At 42.1% G+C, this 22,727-nt stretch overlaps 1 protein-coding gene, 1 non-coding gene and 1 pseudogene across 4 annotated transcripts in view; 1 reads left to right on the forward strand and 2 right to left on the reverse strand.

Moving 5' to 3' along the window:
- The window catches only part of PLPP3 (phospholipid phosphatase 3), a 118,977-nt gene that overhangs the window by 64,473 nt on the left and 31,777 nt on the right, over positions 1–22,727 (reverse strand). For all 3 annotated transcript variants that reach the window (XM_016159912.2, XM_016159911.2, XM_016159913.2), the window contains exons 2-4: positions 17,891–18,048; positions 5,369–5,649; positions 4,894–4,951 (exon numbers count right to left, since the gene is read on the reverse strand). In XM_016159912.2, the coding sequence (XP_016015398.2) occupies positions 4,894–4,951; positions 5,369–5,649; positions 17,891–18,048 (497 nt within the window). The remainder of the gene's footprint in view (positions 1–4,893; positions 4,952–5,368; positions 5,650–17,890; positions 18,049–22,727) is intronic.
- LOC118605141 lies at positions 17,202–17,319 on the reverse strand (annotated as a pseudogene).
- LOC118605186 lies at positions 17,512–17,630 on the forward strand. The gene has a single exon (XR_004951969.1). It is a non-coding gene; the product is annotated as a 5S ribosomal RNA (ribosomal RNA).

Below are 22,727 nucleotides of genomic sequence, written 5' to 3' on the forward strand. Positions count from 1 at the left end.
GAATTAGCGCTATGCACACAAAGTATTGGTCTTTTGTACTGGACTTATCGTCCTCAGAGAAAGACAATTTGAGGGGACTATGCACATGTCACAGACTAAAGGACAACCTGCATGGGGCATGTGAAACTTCAGGCTCCTCTCATTTACTCATCACAACTTTCATAACACCCATGTCTGAAACACGAGTGTACCAATTTTGTAAGAGTTACCGTACATCCTCTGACCTGATCTTAAAGAGAGCCTGTGAAATGACTTAGTGCACCTCACAGCAGAGTTAACAGTCCTTCCCTCTGTGCTCTAACCCTTCAGTCTACACTTAGGCAGAGAACTTACCCAACTGTTCTGCAGTTCTGTACTTTTCAGACTTTCCACACAAAACGTGAGCTCTTTTGGTGTCCTTGGGTGCTCACACGAGGTCTGACACAGGTCAGTGATACTGGAAGGATAGATGGATGGATGATGGACGGATGGATGGGTGGATGGATGGAGTAGAGAGGAAGAAGCAGAAAAACATCTGGCACAGTGGTTTATCAGCCTTGGGAACAATAATCTTGTTTCTGCGAAGTTTTAGCAGATACTCCCAGAATCTGCGGGTATGTCTTATGGGCACACCAGACCCTACTGCTCCAGTATCCTAAACATTTTGAACAAAATCTCCATGACTAACAAGCGCAGGTCGGGGAACATGGCTTCCCTGTTTCCTTGGTACCCAACATACCTCCTAACACATAAACAGTTCTCATGGGCACCACAGTAGAGTCAATAGGTAAACAGGTCAGTGAAGAGGCAGCAGAGGCCTTCCCTACACCACACAGGCCTCTCATGATCTATCAAGTTAGTGTCGAGGAGACAAACAAAATTCTGATTTGAATGGGAATAAGCTTAGTTTCTCTGGCGGAGATAAACGAAGAAGCAAACACATAATATGTCAGAGGTGAGAACTTGAGGAAAAGACATGGCCACAAAGGAAATTAGAGAGAATGGGAAGAGTGGGCTTTCATTTTAAATAGGGCAGCCAGGGAAGGCTTCTCTGACAAAGTGATCTGAAGGGCGAGTGGGCAAAGTGTAAACTCCTGGAAGGGGAGAAGGGAAAGGTCTCCACAGGAACCTGCTGCCACCCAATTTGAGCTGAAAAAGGAGGAACCGGGGCAGATGATCCCACAGGTCTCCTCAACTCTCAGCGTGCCCTCCACGCCCTACGTCCTACCAGCCACCAACGCCTACTGAAGTGAAGACCTGCAGTTCTCAAATCACCACCCTCCTTTTCACCTAAACACGGGGAGTCCTTCCAGCCCTCCTATCCTCATCCTACTGGAAGTCTTCCCTGGCTTATGCCACCTTCCACTCAAGGTTAGCTGCCATCATTCCGAGCTTCCATAATAACCTACACACCCCCTTGCCCCTCCTGTACAGTGAACCAGACTTGTCATTGTCCACCTGCTTCTTTAGACTGATCTCTCCAAAGATTGCGACCACAGCTTACTAATCTCTATTCCCACCCATAGCATGGTTCTTGATGACATTCATGAACATGTGCTGAATGCTGAATGCTGAATGTTCAATGCATAGGTACGTTTCTGGAGGGCAGATCTCAGGTTTGCTTTTTCTCAGTAGCCCCAGAAGGTGGCAGAATGCCTGGCACAACAGGAAACACCAGCTATTCTACCTGAATCGGTGCCTGCCCTCGTGTTGGCATTTTTTCCAGACAGCCAAGCCATCCTCAATCCCTGACCATGGAAGTACAGGGCCAATATGTGGTCCTCCGGGGTTTAGGCCAGGGCTCACGGGTAGGAAGCCCCATTTATGCTTATATATGCTGTGGGATTTTCTTATTAGAATATTCATTAACAAGCCATAACCTCATCTATAAGATTCCGTGCCCAGAGATAATTTGGTGTTTGGGGCATGGTTTTTCCAAGCTAAATATTTTACAAATCAAAACCTAATATGGAATGCCTTGCAAACCCATGGAAGGCTCTACACGGCAGCTGGTGCTGAAATGCCTGGACAGACTCTCTCTTTGAACTCCAAGGTAATGTGGGCCTAAGTTTGTCCCTAATGGCTTTCCATTGACAGTTAGGGTAGTTTAAACTTCTTTCAAATAGAATCACAGAGATTGAGAGAAAAATAGACACCACTCTTTCATTTGACAGATAGGGCAAGTAGGATCTAAAGAAAAGTGTGATAAGACTTTAAAATAGACATGATTCTCTCCACTTTCCAGACAAGTAAGTACCTTGAGGCTTGAAAGCTAAGTAACCCACTCACAGTTCCAAGTAATTGGCATGGCCAGAATCATGCAGGTCTGTCTGTTAACACTACACCCAGCCAGAACCTGAGGGTCACAGGCTGTGTTAACAAGAGCACCCAACTCTAGCACTTCCTGAAACCCAACATGAAAGCAGGGTGGGGGGAAGGGATGCCTAAGGGCTTCGCTGATTGACTGCAGGATTTCCCACCAATCCTAACAGGCAGCAAACTTGCTATAGAAAACATTATAAACTGGACATTCAAGGGGCTGAGATTTCTACAAACTATCACATAAAAACAGGCTCCGGCAAAGTCTTTATTTTTGTAGCTCTCAGCTTCAGAGGTTGTTTTAGGGCAAGATAATCTTAGAGCTAAAAATAGAGCCCAATGTTTGTCTGTTGTATATGTAGGTGTCTTCAGGTTGTGACTGTTCAATGTGTGTATGTTTGCAAGGCTTCCTAAGAGTGCGGAGTGTGTACATGAGTGAGTGTGTGTAATAATACATGTAGGAGATGAAGGATCAAGGGGGCTCTTCTTTCTCCCTCTCTTTCCTGCCTTCCTTCCCTTTCTTCTTCCCTCTCTTTCTTTTTCTTCTTTCCAGGAATATAAAGGCACTATAATTTCTTCCTCCCACAGAGAGATGCAAAAAACCATTCAATTAAAATCTACTCCACACTCATCACCCCTGCAGAGACTCTTGCTGTAATCACAGCTGGTAAGGAGGTAATTGGTGATGGGGGAAGGGAGAGCATCGCACCCATTAAAGCAGATCTGAAGAAAGGCAGGTCGCCTTCAGGTGAAACTGAAATTAGAGTCATGGGTTTATATTCTTTAAGTTTACTCTACAGAGTTTTGTTTTGTTTCTGCTTTGTTTGTTTTGCTTTTTGTTTTTTGCAGTGCAGTACAATGAAAAGAACACAAAAGGATTCTGGAGTTATAAAAACCATCCTTCAAATATTTTTTCTGCCTCTTACTGAATAGAGAACTTTTACTGCTTAACTTCTTAGATTCAGGTTGGTTGGCTGTTTTAAACAGAAAGCAGGGTAATCACAATAGATCTCACTGGGTTATTGAGAGACTTGAATATTATAGTATGAGCTCTAAGCAGTGCCTGGTACATAGAAGGCACCAGAAACCTGTCAGCACCTTTACCTTTGGGGCAGCTGTGGAGCGCACAGTAAGTATACAGTGCTGGTTACAAAATTATCTGGTGTTTCTCTCTTGGGAGAAAATGAAAGAATATGGAAAAATGAGCATATATCCACTCCTTTAAGCACCTTTACAAAACACTGAAATTACATTTGTAAAATTGCTTCCAGCCCTGGGTAAAATATAAAAATGGAACAGGAAACTAAACAGCTTTGTTAAATTATCCTTTCTAAGAGCAAAGCAAAAATGAAAACAACAACAAAGTCAGGAATGGAGGGAAGTGCTGTTCACGAACAAATAAAATCCACATTTAATGCTCTTATAGGTTGGGGCCCACCTTTTAGCTCTGCATCCTAGGTAAAGGGGAAGCCCAGAGGCCTCCAAACTTGGAAAGAATTGGAGGGAAACAAAACAAACTAAAGTTTTTCCAATTCCTAATCATGTTTTTTAAATAAGCCAAAATCAAAACGTTCTTTTTCCAAACAGCTCACGCTCCCCTGAGCTGAGTCTGACCTCTCCGCGCCTTCTAGCTCTGAACTCCCTCAAAGCAGCCGACAGCAGGAAGTGCCTTGGCACACCAACCTCATTCAAGGGAAGAGGAAAGGCAGGGGGACCATATTTAACTGACAAAGAGAAACAGACCAGCTGCTGTCTGTGCAGCAGCTGGAGAGGAGCGGGACTTCACCTGCACCGTCCCAGCATCTCCAGGAAGTCAGAGCAGACAAGGCCATGGGAAGGGCAACATAGGGATCCAGACCCTGGTTCTATCACTACTTAAAGGACCGCCAACATGCTGCTTGGCTTTCTCTGGGTCTTGGTCCCTGGGTCCAAGCAATGGAAATGGGGATTTTATACTTCACTGTGTTGTGATGAGGTCACATGTGTTCATGGATGCAGAAGTATTTTCTAAAACCTAACAACCCTCTATGTAGTTGGATGATGATGATTTTTCAAGCTTTTCCATTAGTAGAATACCAAGGAGGACCAGCATAGTGAATGTCTCAAGGAATTTGACCAGAAGGCTTAAATTTGAGTGACAGTTCTGGTGTCTATGTAAATTTTGGCAGTTCACTTGAATTCTCTGAGACTTACTTAGTAATCCTTTCCCATAGTAGAAATAATATTATTTATGACATAAGGTTCCTGTAAGGATCAACTGAGCTAATGGATTTTTAGAAAACAGTGCTTGTTACCATAAAATGTTATACATGTGTCTTTATCACTTTATAATTTCAAAACGGGTACACAATGCTTATCAAGCAGCTATGGTAAATATTATTTTTATTTGAAAACTGAGAAAATCTTGGAAAGTAAAACAACTGCTAAGGCAGTGGCAGAGCTCAGAATAGAACCTCATTTTTCTAGTTAAGCTGTTTTTCAAGGATTTCATAGTAAATTTATCCCAAACCACGCTGGGGGTTTTATGTGCAGAAGGGATTTAAGCTGGGGCTGGATGCTGGTGGACTCTACTGGAATCAGAAGGCAGGTACTTACCACCAAATACAGCATAGTATACATGGAGAAGGAGGCGTGGCCAGAGAAGAAGGACTTCCTGCAAGAGCAAGAAAGGGCCATGAAAGGGCCATATTCACACCCCCGACACACATTTGTCTGCCTGTCTTCCCTCCCTAGACTATTGGCAGCATAGTCGTCTTTGTTTTTGCATCCCTGGTGGTGCTTTGGATACATTGCCTGGAACCCAGCAGGCACCCATGAATGCAGGAATAAACAAACAAAAAAACAAATGAATGAATAGGCTTATCTATGCCATATCACAATTGTTTATTTACATATCTGTCTCACTCAGCTGACTGTGAGTTCCTTGAGAATAAGGACTATGCCATAATCACCCACCTAATAACCCAGAGGCTGGCGCTGGGCCTGACACCTAGTAGGTGCTTAGTACGCACTCAATGAACTGCCAGCATCAAAAGGGTACACACAGTGGCCGTGGGAGATGATGTCTCACCTGGCTTCCTGGACTTTGCTGTCGTCGCCTCTGCATTTGTAGTTTTGAACATAGCCCTCGGAGCAGTTGATCAGGCTGAAATCAGGGTTGCAGACACTCAAGAAATGAGGACGCAGGCGTCCTATGGAGACTTTAGCAATGTCTGTGAAGGACTGGCTGATGGCACAGCCAAAGAGGAAACAACCCACTTGCTTATAGAGCGCTGCCACATAGGGATTCTGAATTGTTGACCGGGACTTCTCCTTCAGGTAGTAGATCCGGTAGAATTCCCCTGTGATGATCTGAAAGGAAAGCCATAGCGGAATTAGGCAATCAAGACATGTCATCAAAACTGATGCTATATATGACATTTAATGACATAAGAAAATACTCAGCATATAACTGCAGGCTATAATCTAGAAAATCCCAATTTTGTATTTAATAAGTACACAGATACAAATATGCTTGGGAGGAAAGGTCAAAGTGCTAACATTGTCATTATTTCCTTTTTTCCTTTTTTCGAAAAAGTCCTACATAGCCATGTAATATCTTTGTAACAGGAAAAACATAAAATCAAATATATTACATATATATGTAAATACATATAATAACATAAGAAAGAGACAAATAAGAACTTAGCTAGAGAAAAAATATTAGATGACAAGACGTGGTTGAAGGGTAGCCAGGATCAGAGGATCTGAATAAATCCAAGGATTCTGGGATTTGGGGTAAAGGACCACTAACAGTTGAACTACAAAGGCCCTCAGCCTTGTACCAACATCGAGCCACGATGGGGATTTCTGTAGGAAAGGGTGAATATCTCAAGATCAAGTGCTGGGTTTGAATCCAGGTTCTCCCACCTACCTGGTGTCAGTTGAATGAGTGACTGAACGAATGAAAGGAAATAGGGCAGTAGCACTCACTGTTGCCTTATTACAAAATTGAAAATACCCTTTAAACATTACCAAGAGTCCTTTGATAACACATTGCAAAGATTAAAATCTGAGAAGTATAGCCAGTCAGAAATGAAAGAGTCCCTTATATATGAAAAAACTGAGGTCCAAATTAACTCATATCTAAAGATTAGACCCAGGTGTTCCGACTCCCCACCCAGCATTCTTTCCTACTATTCATGGTCTAATTCCCCTTTTGAACCTGTTTACACTTTTACCCTATGTAACCTTCCAGGCTAACAAGTTCCAGATGTTTATTACCACCATCATGTTCTTTAACTCTTTCTTACTCTTTATTTATAAGCCATGCTCACGTGACTTTAGATGTAGGGAGAAGAACACTAAAGTAAAAGTCAGGGAGCCAGGGTTCAAGTCCCTACTCACTGAACGAATTTGGGATAGTTAGGTTCTTTTTTGCAAAATGAGGGCACTAAACACCGTAGTTTATGCTCATAACTGCAATGACATTTATTCTTATCTCTCATGTGCTACCTTCACCACTAGCCTCCCAACGCAGCAAAGGAAATAAGCAGTAGCAGAGGAAGGGTACTTCCTTGGATATGACACCACAGGCAAGGAGTGGAACCAAGGCCCCATGCACAACCCCTGCCCTTGGACCGTCCCTGAGTTCCCTGAACCATACAACTGCCACAAATTAAGACACTGTTTCTAAATTGGCTTGGCTTGAGGGTGATTTCCTGATTGATACTGAGAAAGAACGTGTGAGTTTCCATTGCAAATTAGTATCTCTTATGTGAATTTACTGACTAACTTCAGGTGGGTCACCTCTTTGCTTCAGTGACCTTAGAGAAAAAGGGTTTGATTACAACTCAAGGATTTTTTTCAGCTCTAACATGCTTTCATTCTAAAATTTCAGTTTTCTGTGCCACAGTCTTGGAAACAGTAAACTGCTAATTAAAGTATCTCCTCTTCTCGCGTGAGAAGATAAAGGGGTACAGAGAACATTTTATGGCACCTCATATTCCTAATAACAATGCTAATCATAATAGCAATCGTTCACATTTCTTTTGTATTTTACAGTTTCATTTAATATGCAACATCATGGAGAAGATATACCCATTCTGCAGATGGTGATACCAAGGCTCTGAGAGGGTGTGACTTATATGAAAGATTTGTGGCTAGTAAGTGACAGAGGCAAGAGAAAAGCCCAGATATTCTGACTCTCAAGTTCAAGGATTCATAGCAGAGTACATTGAGATCATTCGATTATCTCTATTGTTATTAAAAACAGTTTCCACTGTGGTATAGCGAGTGTGTATTTTCAAGCACCAGGCCAGGCTGCAGCCACTTAGCAGACACATGACTCCAGGACCACATGGCTTCTGGGCTGGCCCTGACAGATCCTGGAGTTAATGAGCAACAAATTATGTATTTTTTCTCTGTCCTCTTGTACAGAAGGGTCGGGGAGTCGACAATACAGCCATAAATCATCATTATGAACCAGCCGGACTTGGCTTCTTGTAATCCTAGCCCTTAAAAGACCATTTAATGAAATTCGGGCTGTGAATGACGGCCCGCATACCTCACCTCTGCAGAAGAGGCGAAGGCTTAAATTGTTCTCTGACATATTACACACCTAACTCTGGAGTCCCAGATTTACTGCTTTCGGACTTTATTCATTACTCACAATGTTTTTATTCCTGGGTAATAAAATAAGCTCTTCCCTCCCCCTCCATCTCCCCCTACAAAGGTTCTGTCCCCACCCCCAGACTCCTGCCTCTGGAGCCCTCATTTTTGCTTTAGTCAGCAAGATTGTGATATGTAAATTTCAGCGCTGAGAAAAATGCCTTCAATGTTGATCCCTTTCTGAAACAGCAAGTAACAGATTCTGGGGGGGATGGCAGGCTGCCAGGCCAGCAGAAGGGAACTCTCTCCTACCTACCTTTTAAAGCACTTGGCACTGGATCTGGAAACTAATAAACTGGGAAAGCATTGCAATTAAGCTGCAAAGGGACAGAAAGGGATCAGTCCTTGCCTGAGAATGGCTGTGGTTTGGGGAGGTTGTCTCCAACTCTAAGACGGCCACTCTTCCTGTCTTTTCTGGTGAAAGAGCTCAACTGCCCATATAGTTACAAATATTCAATTGTTCTGGAGAGGAAATTTGGAGAAACATTAAGAAAGACATTTGGAAAGGAGAGAGCATAGAGTGATGAAAGGAGCACTGACTTTGGAGCCAGAAAACCCTTGATCTGAATGCCATATCTTTCCTTAGACAAGTGACTTCACCTCTCTGAGTTTAGGTCTCTTGGTCTATAAAAGAAGATTGATAATATCTACCTGGCGGGATTGCCAAGGGATTCAAGATATGTCAAATGCCCAACATCTAGCAAAGAAGCCCTCCAAGAGATAATTTTCTTCTTCCATTGGAGAAGAGGAGACAAAAAACTAACAGATCCTTGTAGAGAATATCTTTTCTAAGATACTTTCAAGAGCTCCTTAGAAGAGAACCCTCCAAGCTAAAGTTTAGAACTGGTACCACCTCTCTAGAGTACAACCGGAAAACATGCATACGGACTACACTGGCTTTGAGCATTTTATCTAGAATGTCTTTTTCAGGGAAACAAAGTCGAAGGGAAAACTAAAACCAAGGCAGAAAGGGCAATTGTACTGTGCTGTTTGTGTTATTTACGAACATTCTACTCTATGTACAAGTTATCTCAAGAAAAGTAAGGTTTTGTACGTAGTATCTCAACGATCCCTCTTTTTAGAGGCCGAGAACTTAGGTTCTTCCCCTGCTGAACCTGAAGGACCAATTTCCCTATATTCTGATCTGCTCGAATAATAATATTTGCATGGTACCATACAGCTTAAAACGCATTTGCATATCTACTTTGTTATTTGCTTCTCTCAACAATCTGTGAATTACTAAATTGTTATAAACACTATAAATAAGTATGGCAAAGGCCAGAGAGGCCAGTGAATCACCCTCGGTCACAAATAAGGTGGTGGCAGGGCTGTCACTGCAGCCTGGACCTCTTCATTCTAGTTCTTGCCACAGAACACCAAGCTGTTCTTTCACATCTCAATTACGGGAATTAATGAACTTCTTTCAGTTCAGAAGTGAGTCAATCAACAAACGTTTAATGAAGGAAGAATTGTTCTTCTCAGCATATTTCTCAGTCCCAAGGGAAAGGAAACATGTAATGTATCTAAGTCCTGCTTCTAAGGAGGAAGACAAAAGTGTAGCTGTATCGTCTCTGAAGCTGAATGTTCCATCCACGGTAATAAAACACAGTGTCTTTAGTGACTACAAATCACTGATGAAAAGTTTAATTTTCGATTCTTCTCTCATTTGGTTGTCTTCAGCCTTGTAGCAGAGATTAGCGCCTTACAGAAGGCAATGAGGACATAAATCTGTCCAAGGCCATGACTGGAGCTTCTGGCCTTTCTGGTTAAGTCAAAACTTCAATAACTAGACATCGACAGCAAGAAGGCCAGATAGAGGCCACGGAAGCTATTCGTGGTTGAAATCAACAGTAGCTGCCCTAAGAAAGCTACTGGTATGCCCATAAAGCACACCAGTAGCTTTATGAAGAAGGCAGTCTGAAGCATAAAGTATCATTCTGTTCCCAAAAGTCAGGGACTCAAAGCCATGGGTCTCATAGATGACTAGCTCTGCCTGTACATGCAAGAGTCTCCTGATCATTCTTTTTATAACATTGCCATTGCCCATCTTTTATTCCTTTTATTCCTTTTTGTACTAGTTTAGAGTTTTTGGCTCTTTTATTTGTGGGTCTTGCACAACTAAGCTTGAGAACTCATGTGTAAGAAGGGGGATACTGACAGTACCAATGACAGCTCAAGAGCTGTTGTGATAACTGAAAGGGTGAAGTGCTCAATGAATGATGATGATGATAAAGTCTTCCCCAATGAAAATAACTTCATCGACCTTTTTCTTAACTCCTGTAGCACTGTATTCATCCCTCAAGCCATCTATAGTATTTGACCTTTTTTGTCTTTGAAGCTCTTATCTCTCTGGATTCCACCACCCAGCACTGCCCTGACTCCCTTCTTATTCTCCATCCAATTCTTTAGTCTCCTTAAGCATCTAACAGTATAGTCAGTCTTATACTTGCCCAGCTTCCTCTTTAGACCAGGGGTGCCCAACCCCACGGCCACACAGCAGGAGGTGAACAGGAGGCAAGTGAGCCAAGCTTCTTCATCTGTCTCTGAAGACACTCCCCAGTGATAGCATCACCACCTCAGCTCCACCTCGGATCATCAGGTATTAGATTCTCATAGAAGCACAGGTCCCTGGTGCCAAAAAAGTTTGGGGACCTCTGTTTTAGAGCATAAGCTCCAAGGGTAGTATCTGTGTTTTATACATTAGCTTCTAGGCCAAGATGCCTACCACAAACCTGTTTTGTTATAGGGGAGGTCTCACCAAGTATCTATCTATAGCAGGTTATCGCTCCTACATAAACCACTTCATACAAAACAGTCGCACACCATCGATCTCAGGCGGTCACCTGCCCAGTGGTCTAGATGTTGTCTTCTTCCACACTGAGTTCTCCAAGCCCAGGAACTAAAAGCTTTGATAGCTCACTAAAGAGCACTCTGCACAGAGTGGGCCTTCAGTTCAAGTGCTGAGCTTTAAAGCCAGACAGACCTAGGTTTTAATTCCTGCTCCCCCATTCACTAAGCAAAGTAATCTCACACTAGTCTCCTCAGTATCAGTAAGCCTCAGTGCCCTCCCGCCCTCATTGTAAATGGGGTAAATAATACCTATCTCATGTAGCTGTTGAAGAGGATTTAAGATAAGGCATCTTAGTTTCCGGCCCATTAGATAGCTCACAAATGTTATCTGACTCTTTATCCCATCCCCTAACACACACTGACTTACATGAACAGTTTTCTCAATCTCCTAAGCATTATCATTTAAAATGGAGATATTGTCACCTTCATATTAGATACATTCTTCAAATAGTCATTAACCCCTCGGAGCTCTATGTAACTTACGAAGAATTGCTGCAGCTCTCACTTCTTCCAGGGCAGGAGCGGGGATGGTGCAGAAAGGGAACAGATTACAGTAAATCCTAACCTCATGCCTGTGATTTGTTAAATTGCGAAGAGAGATGCCCCCTCCCACCATCTCTCCAGGGATAAGGAGGTCTTAGAAGAATTCTGCAGCCATCTGATCAGGGGATGACACAGTTGAAGGATTAATGCGGCCACTCTCTGTTGGTGGTCTTGGTAATTGCACAGATGTAGTGGATTGTAAACTGGGGGATTGAGTCCCCCACTAAGGCACCGCTGGGCCAGCACGATTTCACTTTTTTCAGAGTCGAAAACCTGACTAACCTTTAATGAGGAGGCAATCTTGGGGAACCTTGCTTTCTTGGCAGTGCTTTCTCAGATAAAGAAAGATGGGGGGTGGGGAGGAAGTAATGAAGTCCAGATGTAGGCAAACTGAAGCCTGATCCTGAATAAACAAGTCTTAGAGGTATTAGATTCTCATTGCTCTTCTTCTTGTCTCTCCAGCAAGAAATTTTCATGTGGTACAGAGCACATTCCCATGTGCATCATGGACTGACTGTATTTAAGATTTTAGGAAAGCAAATAAGACACTTTTCCCAGCTCCATACAGCCTCTGACATCTTTTGGCCTAATGCTTTTGATTTACTGCTCAAAATGTATGGACTCCTCTGTGATTTTTATAAATATATATTGAGCACCAAAATCTATGACTTGCACCAGCAATACAAAATCAAATCGGAATAATCCCTACCCTGATGTAGCTAACAAGGTAAGCAGGATATAGATAAATAAACAGATACGACACTTCGGCACAGTTACAGCAAAGACTGAGGTGGGCCCAGGGATCTCTGGGATCTTTGCAAGGTGGGGGTGGAGGCAGCCAAGGAATGCTTGCTGAAGAAGATGTCTGCTTGTTTATCTGATACCTACCATGTGCAAAAGGAAAAGGCCTACTCTCTGCTTAGGAACATATTATCTAGCCGGGAACACACAACTGGACACGAATCACATTACAAGGAAATCTGTATTGAAGGTGCTATTTGCCTGCTTGAGATGGGCAGCTTATGGCAGTTTAGTGATGAGAGACAACATGCAGCTATTCAGGCTGAGGTTCACCGCTGCGTCCCCAGCACCTGCTATACCATGGGCGTTTGATAAATAATTCTGGAAAGTAGGAGGATGCCATGGTGCCTTTACCAAAAAAAAAAAAAAGAAAAAAGAAAAAAGAAAAAAAAAGAAAGAGGCCTTGTGCTTAGAATCAGAGGACGCCTGGTCTGGCCCTGCCACTATTTGGTCATGGGAAATTCACTTACTATGGCTGAGCCTCAGTTGCCTTAGCTGTAACAACCAACCTCCAAGGACGACTACCAGTGGCAAGTAAGATAATGTGCACATGGAGGCCACTTTGCAAACTATACAACACTACAGAAATGAAAATGATGATTCTTACTTATGACACATAATTTTACTTGACTTGACCCCCAAAACAAGCCCATGGAGTTGGTGAACTATTGCCACCAATTTACAGGAAAGGACAGTATAACTCTTTCCAAGGGAGCCAATGGCTTTGCATGAGGTTTAAAGGCAAGTAACAGAATGAATAAGCACAGAAGTTGGGACGTGAACCTAAGTTAGGTGATGCCAAAATCTGAGGTTTTTTCTCCAGTTAAGAATAGTATTACAGAGGATTAGATTCAATGGGATCTGAGAGGAAAAGTAGCATTTTTAAGGCTGGAGGGCAAAAGGGATTCACCCATAATTCACCCACACATCAACTCCTAGATATTAAGAATCTATAAAAACCCCTTTCAGGGCTTGACCAAGGCAAGTACTGATCCCATATTTATTTAAAATGAATACTGAGCATTTTTGCCATATTAAAATCTTTGCCCATGATATTCTTCACAGAGTAGTGTAAGGCAAAATGAGAGCAGGCTAGATAGGAGACGATATTTTACTATTTGCTCCTAATCTCACTACTGCTAGAGTCATTAAGCCTTTACAAGGCAGGGAGGAACCACTGCTTTGTGGATTTGGAAGGAATTCCTGTTATGCTATAATTCCAGCATCTGAGATACATCTGAAAAAGAGGTCAACATGACTAGATTTTTCCCTATCTCCTGCCATAGAAAGGTGTCTGCTTTCTCTATAACTTCTGATGATTTGCACCACTAAACTCCACCACCGGCCCTCCATTCCTTTGTGTGGGAACATTCAAACTGAAGCAAGGGCATCCAATCAGCCAAGGCTTCTCTTGTTTTAAACAACCCTGACATTTGGCAGAGAGGGCGCGGGCAGCACATAGCAGGGATGATTAGATTTCCAGCTCTGAGTCCCTCCTGTACCCTCTCCGACTGTCACTCACACCCTCTGATCAGAAGCAGATTCTGGATGGAGCCAGCCAGGCTCGATGACCAGTCATAATGGGAAAGTGGGAAGCTTGTTGTTGTTGTTGTTTAAGTTAACCTGTATTGCTTTTCCAGAAATGAGTCTACTAAAGTGAATGAGTCACTTTTCCTCTGAGGTCTTTGCTTTGATTTTTTTTCCATGAGGACTCTAGCACTTAATGGCAGGTAAATGGGCAAGCGGCTCTCAATTAGGAGCCTACATCTTACACTTGCCTCTAGCTGAAATGCAAGGGCCGCTGGGTCAGGGGGTAAAGGTCCTCTAGCAAAGAGCACAGGATTGACAGTCGTGAGACCTGGGTTCGAATTCATTAACTACAAGGAAAGAGGAGAAGCTATAAATCCAAAGACTGGAGTTCCTTTCCTGATTCTATTTTTACCAGATGTAGGGTCTTGGCTAAGTCATTTCACCATTTTTTCAATCCATCTACTTATTTATAATAAAAATAGTTAACATTTCTTGAGTATACGGTATGTGCTTGACACTGAGTTACTTTACATACATTACCTCATTTAATTCTGAAAATCTTAATAAGTAGACATATTATCTCCATTTAACAGATGAGCCTACTGAGGCTCAGTGAGGTTAATTAACTTGCTATACATGCCACAGCTGAGGAACTCAGATATGAACCAGAGTTTATTTATGTCTTTAGCCACATCCTAACTAAGAACCACAAAAATACCTAGCTCCTGGGGTTTCTGTGAGGAAAAAATGTTTGAACATGGTCCACTGGTTTCTATGGCACACAACAGCACCTAACAAAAGACAACTACTGCAGTATTTGCTTGCCTGGTCTTTTTCAGTACTATAGGAAAGTATTATCCAACCTATTTTATTAATATTGCATGGGATGAGGAAGCAATGCTGTTACTCATCCTATAACCAAGACCACAGCACACAACTATTTCAAGGAAACCTGGGAGGTCGGGGAGCATTTTAATTAAAATATCAACATGACATGAGGAGACAGACAAGCCCATGATTAAGCTTGTAAAAGCAGATTTTTCGAAGAAATGCTAGCATTCATAAGGCAGAAGGTAAGGGTCTTAGCAGACAGCAGGGAAAGAGCTGCTGACCAGGCGTTTTGCTTGAGGAAGGAAGAACAGAAGAAAATCATGGATCTTGAAGAAACTACTTGAGCACCTTCATCTAGCCCACTGCTACAAAGTACGTTCCCATAACAACAGCACTTGATTCAGAAGGCAATCCTTGTGAGTGAATTCGAACACTGCTCTCATTTTACAGATGAGCAAAATGAGGGCTTAAGAAACCAGTGACTTGCCCAATTCATAGTTAGTTGGCACCGAGGCCTCCAAAGAGTCTCTTTCCATGGCGCTTTGTCTGAGAGCAGCCCACTAGGCAAGCCGGTAATAACCGCATGTAAGTGGAGCAAAGAGCACACTGCACATCCCCATCCTGGTGCTATTCTTATCTTAGCCACTCCCACGTTATAGTCAGCTTTTTAAAAGCATTCAGTTAACTGATCCTCCAGGGGTCCAAAACACCTGTTCGAACCTTAAGTACAAGACACTGTGCAATTATTTCTCTTCTGTTATGAACATATTTTCCAGGAAAAGCCCTTCTTAGAGAATTCAACCCCACACTCAGTTTGGAGTAAATAGTAAAATCAGATTTTATATTTCTCAGTTTCTGAACACAAAGATCTTTATTCTATTTTTAAGAAACTACTAGTTTGCAAATGGACTATTTTCCTTTTAAAGTTTGGAAAGAATTCTACTAGCCTCCCTCCCCGCCTCCCCAATTTCAAACTGTTGATTGTGTGCCTGGTTTACGATGTTATTAAAAAACAAAGAGTGGTCTCAAAGTTTACAACCAACCCCCAGAGTGAGGACGTAAAATGAAAAACTTCATGAAATGTGGTTCGTGTACCATCAGCAGCTTACATTTGATCCAGAGGAGGTCAGATTAACTAATTGCCCATCCCTTCGACCAGTTCATTTGGAATAGCTAACCTCCATTCCAAAATCAAGTCTGCAAGATGGAAAGAAGGATCTGAAATAAACCAGCTGTAGGTTTGAACCCCACCTTTCACTAGCTGTAGACTTTGAGCATATCTTTTAACACCTTTGAGATTCTGATTTTCCATTTGTATAATGAGGATAATAGCACTTATTTCACATGTAATATTCTTCATATTAACTTCCTTTCTTCTTGTTTTGCTAATATAGACCAACGATAAGCTTTCAGGCTATGGCTAAATCACAGATGACTCAAAGATCTGTGAAAGAGAATTTATGATCTTGGTGGACATGATATCTATGCCTTTCTTCCACATAGCTGGGGTTTAGGAGCAAAGAACAAACTCAGAAAATACTGGAGGCATGAAATGGACAGTTGTGATAAATGTATGACTCACAAATTATAATAATTATAATTATCATAGACTACTCTCTTCCTCCTCTTCCCCAAATGGACAAGTCTTAAACAGGGCAGTAAGTGACCTTCCAAGGTAGGCCTTACCTCCATTACCATGAGGCTACCATTGCTCAAGATAATTGTGGACCTTGTCTAAGCCTGTGGCACATTTTTGTATCCTCCACAAGGATTCTGTCCTCTAAGGCAGAGGTCTCCAATCTTTTTGGCACCAAAGACTAGTACTCCTATGAGAATCTAATGCCTGATGATCCGAGGTGGACCTAAGGCAGTGATGCTAGCCCTGGGGAGTGACTGCAAATACAGATGAAGATTTGCTCACTTGCCCGCTGTTTGCCTCCTGCTGTGTGGCCCAGTTCCTAACAGGTCATGGACCAGTATGTGGCCTGCTCCACGGCCCGAGGTCTGGGGACCCCTGCTCTAAGAGAAAACCTGGATGTAAATCTGGAATTTACACCTGCATATGAGTAACCTGCTCAGCAGTTAAGACTTTGCAAAGTATTTCAATATCCATAATCTCTTACTGCTCACTGCAACACTATGAAGCAAGATGGTCACACTTGATCTTAAAGATGTACAGCTCATCAGTGGAGGGCCAGGTTTAGAACCGAGGTCTCTGGATTGCAAATCCTATTTTATTTTCACTTTGGCTCCATAGCCACTGGAGAAGAGAACTAAACAATATGCCAGAGAACACCAGTGGCATTATCACTGTTCAGCAGCACAGTGACGGTTTGGAAAGAACCCAGAAAATGGCTATGATATCTGACAAGGCATTTCCCCACCCCCCTCAGGGGCTCAGAGTTAGGACTTGAGTAAGAAACAACTAGGTTCAAATCCCAACTCTACCACTTATTAACCAAGTGACTTTGGGCTAATTATTTTTACTCTGTGGACCTCAATTTCTTAATATGTAGAAGAAAAAGAACAATATCTAGGCTTCATTAAATTGTTATGAGGATAATGTATGCAAAGTATTTATTTATTTGTTTGTTTGTTTATTTATTTTTAGGTGAGGCGACCCTTGGTTGAACTCACAGATTGCAAGGACCTTGTCAGCTTACAATCCCTTATTTTTTATTTATTTTTTAAATTTTTTACACCTACAGCACCTGTCTTCTTAGGTGGTCTCCCATTCAAGTACTAACCAGGCCTGACCCTACTTAGCTTCCATGATCAGATAGGATCGGGCTTGTTTAGGGTGGCATGGCCGTAGACTTACAAAATATGTTAGAAGGGTGCTTAGCACACTTTTATAAGACTTTTAGAGGATAATAAGTTCTCATAATAGGATCTGCACCTTTAAGCTAAACGACATATAATAAAACCAGTTTTAGCAAAAGTTAATTGATATAAATAAGAGTTAAGTTGCCATGGCATCTCATCAATGTTATACTAAAAAAGCATTGAGTCTATGGCTATGCTACCCTGAACATGCCCGATCCCATCCGATCTCGGAAGCTAAGCAGGGTTGGGCCTGGTTAGTACTTGGATGGGAGACCACCTAGGAAGACCAGGTGCTGTAGGCGCAATCAATTAATCAATCAATCGAAAGGCATTGAATGAAATGACATTATTTAAGGACCTCCTGTGTGTGTGTGTGTGTGTGTGTGTGTGTGTGTGTGTGTGTGTGTTTAGTATTTCAAAATACCTTGGTAATGGTATTAACTGCATGATATAGTGTTAATCAAGTGAAATTCTAATTGATCTGCCAAGTCTCTGTTGGCTCAGATATTCTATAATATGACACAGGGGAAGTCAGACATAGCATGATAATCTGGGCACTTACCGCAAGGATGGCGATCACAATCCCCACGGCGCAGAGCACAGCGTCATTTATTGTCTCACCAGTTTTCAGAGGATACTTGATGCTGTCATCACCGCAGTAAAACCCTCGGTGGTAAGGCTTGATGGTGCTTGTTTCAATGATCAGGAAGGGCAGGCTCGCTGGTCAAGATGGAACCATTGTAAATGACAGAAAATAAAGAGAGAGAAAGAGAGAGAGAGGGAGGGAGGGAAAGGGAAAACATCAATGCAAGGAGGCTAAAGAATGACCTAAAACAAAGACCACCCCAAATAACAGCAAAGACAGCGGACTTAATTCCTGGCGTTTGTAGCGATCTATGGCCTAATGAGAGCTTTCACTCCATGCATCCCCTTCCCTCCTTTCGTCATCCCCAGGAGTGCAGCATTATCCTCTTGTCTTGGCCAGGAGCACAGATGGAGGCAATAGAAGAGCCAAGGCAGTAGCGCTTCTACTGCTCTATAACATCCTGCTAAAAATTAAAGTCCAATTTGTAATAATTACTAACAAGCCCAAATCTACTGATATCTCATTATGTCTTCAAGTACATTCTTCTATTAAGCCATTTCCTCTTTGAGAAGTTCATCCTAAGGCTGTATTGCATGGAGCAGTGAAGGCCTCAGAGTCAGACAACCTGAATTTGAATCCTAGATCCACCACTTATTAGCAGTGTGACCTCTGAGTCTTACTCCATCTTCCTGGGCCTCAGTTCCTCCATATGATAAATGAGCAGTGGTGATGATGGAACGAGAACAAAGCACTAGCACAGTGCCTGGCACATAGTAGATGCTCAATGAATGCCATTTTCAGCCTTTTCCTGTCACTGTTCAAAGAGTCATTGAGAAGACTGAGCAAAGCTGAGATGGGCCCTGCTGCTTGCAGAACTGGAGCAGAGCCCAAGGGCATCCGAGAGTGCAGCTGCTGCTGGTTTAATTAGTAGCCAGCTCAGATGCCATTCTCTTAAAGGTCATGGCAAATGGAGTCGATCGCCTGCCAGGAAAAAGTCCCTCACAATCCTGAAGAAAAAGTTGAAAGGCCACCATAGCTCTTGCCTGGACACTGCGAAAACCTCCAAATCGGTCTCCTAGCCTTCACTGCCTCTTACGTATATCCACCAGTTTACTTCCTGACCGTGAGCATGTCATTGCCTTCCGAAAGTCTCTTCAATGTTTCCCCATTGCACAGCACCAGATAAAGTATGACCTACAGAGTTCCCCATGACCTGAACCTCCCCTCTTCAGTCTCATGGTCTCCTGCGCCCCTTGACACATCCTATAAGAAAACAGTACACAGAGACTCCTATCTTGGTTCAGGCTCTTCTCTTAAACTAGAAGACTTATTTCTCCTCTACCACACAAGTTCAATACCAAGCCCCAATGCTACTTCACAAAGTAAAAGGTGAGCCACTGAATGTTAAGACTGGGAAAGACCATGAAAAATACCTGGTTAATAGTTAACAACTACTACTGATGTGTAAGGCACTTTATACACATTTTTGCATTGAATTTTCCAATGACCCTGCGAGGTCATTTTAAAGCATCATTTAAGTATGAATGTCACTCATTTTCAAGTGGAAAAAATAGACAGACTATTTAGCTCAGTCAGAGTCTCGTAGTCCACCCAAAAAAGCCTAAATCCCTAATTTCACTTTGCAAATTGGGTTTAACCAAATGTGAATTTCACTAGCTGAAAAATCTCAAGATAAGCAGTTGTTGGAAAGATAAATTTCCATTTTCGTGTTTTTCAAAAAGAATTAAATTCATGTCACGTTGCTTGAAGGTCCAGACCGCCTCTTTAAAAAATGTACCATGAACTCCACAATTTTTCAATTACTTTGGTCCAGACCGGCAGCGATAAAAATGCTCACTTTCTAAAAAGTGTATTTATGTATCGCTGTGCATACACACATGGATTTATTTGGTTTTATTCTTTGGATTTATTTGAATTCTACGGCTATTTATTTTGTGACCCCTAACTGCTTCCTGCTAGAACAACAATTTACTTTATCAAATTCATACTGGTGCTTTGAAAAGAAAGAACAGCAACACACCACAGCATTGTGCCTGACCTTCTCAAAGTAAACACTGAGGGGCCCTGGAAGGCAGTAACGATTAGGTCTTGAAACTCGGTTTCTGCAATGGAGTAAAGGGGGCAAGGGAGGCAGTGAATAAATGCTCTGGCTTAGAAACGGCAAGAGCGGTTAGCTGATCTTTTAGGGATGGGGGGCTAGGAGAGAAAAGATATCATATGGGCCTGAACCATCTTCATTCCATTGCTGAAACATTTTGAAATGTGGCCAAGTTGGCTATGAAAAGTAGCTGAGAAGCCAGCAGTATGATATTAATAGTCCGCTTTTAAGTTCCACACATTGTGATAAAAACATTTAGTTTGGTGTCCGAGCTTAGTCGCAGCCTCTGTGGTGCCTAGGAGCCAAGGAGTTGCTAATAAACTCGGGTAGGGAACAGACCCCGAGTTTCTTAAATTTGTGCTACACTCTCAGGCCCCCAGCTTCTATTTTTAATGGCATTCATATGATAGGCCTGTAAAACATATGTTTCTAAGGACAGTAAAACATATATAAAAAAGCTGTGGAGTTAGACAAACTAGGTTAATGATCTCGACTCTGCTCCCTTCTACTTGAGAAAGTTATTTCAACATCTTCAAAAGCCCCTTTTCGTCTGTTCAATGGACAGAATGAAATCTAGCTTTGGGATAGCTGGGACGATGTAATAAGTTAATGTACTAATGCATTCATTTAGTCAACAAATATTTGTTGAACCTTTACTATGTATACTAAATACAAGGAATATGAAGATGACACAAGCCCTGCCCTCAGGGAGCTCATGATCTAGTAAGGGGAAACACATACACTAGATTAAAATCAGTACCAGATGTTGCTTTAGTTGGAAGACACAAGCCAATGGCATTGGCATTGCTGGCAAGTCTGGCACACGATATGGACACTCAATAAATATTAAAAGGAAAGGATAAAAAAGTCCCACAGAGAAAGTGAGGAAAGAAAATTTGTTTGGTCAGTTACTTTGCTCTCAACCTGGGAGCAATACAAACCCTTTCTCTTCCTTTCTTGTTTAAGGCTTGAGGATGGTTTCCGGTTCTGATTATGTGGATAACAACCACAAACAAACAAGAAGTTGGATCTGAATATATCCTGTTTGTGTTCTTGAATAGCGTGGAAGCAGCATTTTGTAAAATCGATGGCTTGTTTTTTTTTTTTTGTCTCCGCTACAAACTTGTGGTCTGATTGACGGTGATGCCCATTAATTCTTGACTTTATTCCAGATAGAGAGTAACTTCGGGTTCCTTCAGTTGATGGGAAAAGCATAAATATTTTCCCCAATAGGGCAGCTAGTCCTCAAGAGACATAACGCCATGCTTTTCCTGTCCAGGACACAGAGAAAAAGGCTACTTTTTTTTCCAAAGCAAGATCTCCATTTCTAACTTTGGCACCATCTTTATTACCAACTACAGTTCCTAGTCATTTCATTTCAAAAAAATTCCCAGTGCTCGCCACTGGGAATCTAAAGGTGAATGCATCATATAGTACCTGTCCTCAAGAGGCTCATGGTAGTGTAAGAAAGTCACAAAACAGTTACACTAAAATATTCTTACTGTGTGAACTGACATATATAGAGACTATAGCGAGGGCATGAAAGACTACTCTAAAGATGGCCCACAGAAAATGGGAGGCATGAGTTGACCCTTACTTGAGCAGGAGGTTTCTGGGGTCCAAGGGCTAAGCACATTCATGAGAATTCAGTGCAGTTTAGAGATTCCAATAAAGCAGTCAACAAAACCAATAGCCAGTATGAGAATACAATTTTTTAAATTTTGCTACAGAGCTAGAAGAGGTACATAAGTAAACAATAAAAGGAAGAAAGGGAAAAATAGCACAGAGAACAATAATAATAGCTAACATTCACTAAACAACTATTATGTGTCCATGCTGTGCTGAGGATCCCCACATATACTATTACAGTCTGACAAACCTGGCTGCCTGTTATATTCTAGGCACTGATAGAGCTACTGAGATGAAGGAGTTTCTGTCTCACCCTTCAGGTGGCCCACAGGCTAATGGGAAAAACAGTCATAAAAACTAACACCGTAAAGTCATCTTAAGTTTCAAGGGATTAAAGTGACTTACCAGAGTCACTCTTCAAGTAAGTGGCAGGGCTGGATGGGGTTCAAATGATCTGACTCTTGGGTGCTTTCTAAAGTAAGTGAGTCACTTAAAACAGAGAAAAAGAAGCACCTGAGTATTAATAAATTCAGTGAAGCTCAGCGATCTAAAACTCATGGCCTTTGAAGAAAAAGATGTTTTGTTTGGAAAAGTCAAGGCAACAGTACTGGCCATTGTTCACTGAACATTCACCACGTATCACACATATGTTCAGCACATAATTTAACCAAAACTCTGAAGCCAATATCCTGGAATTTAGATTTGTCTATAGTGAAAGGTACATTACAAGCTTTTTGCAAATCAGAACTGAATAGTTTACACACACACACACACACACACACACACACACACACACACCCTCATCTGGTGATTCTAGACCCAGACTCAAGTAGTTCTTCTTTTAATCAAGGATCAATTAACTTTCTATACCTCCAGGGATCTCTTGGGATGTGTAGGCTGCAGAGGAGGTGAAATACGAACTCACTGACAAACACTTAATGGGCAGAAAATCAAAGCATGAAGAAAGGCCCCTGTGTTGGGTTCAGGCCTTTGAAACTTCTTGGGCTTTGAAAAACTAACACTTAGGCAGGTTGGGTGGTTGGGAGTGGGGTGTAAAAACACAGA

Source organism: Rousettus aegyptiacus, unplaced genomic scaffold (genome assembly GCF_014176215.1).
Source record: "Rousettus aegyptiacus isolate mRouAeg1 unplaced genomic scaffold, mRouAeg1.p scaffold_m13_p_1, whole genome shotgun sequence".
Classification (NCBI taxonomy): domain Eukaryota; kingdom Metazoa; phylum Chordata; class Mammalia; order Chiroptera; family Pteropodidae; genus Rousettus; species Rousettus aegyptiacus.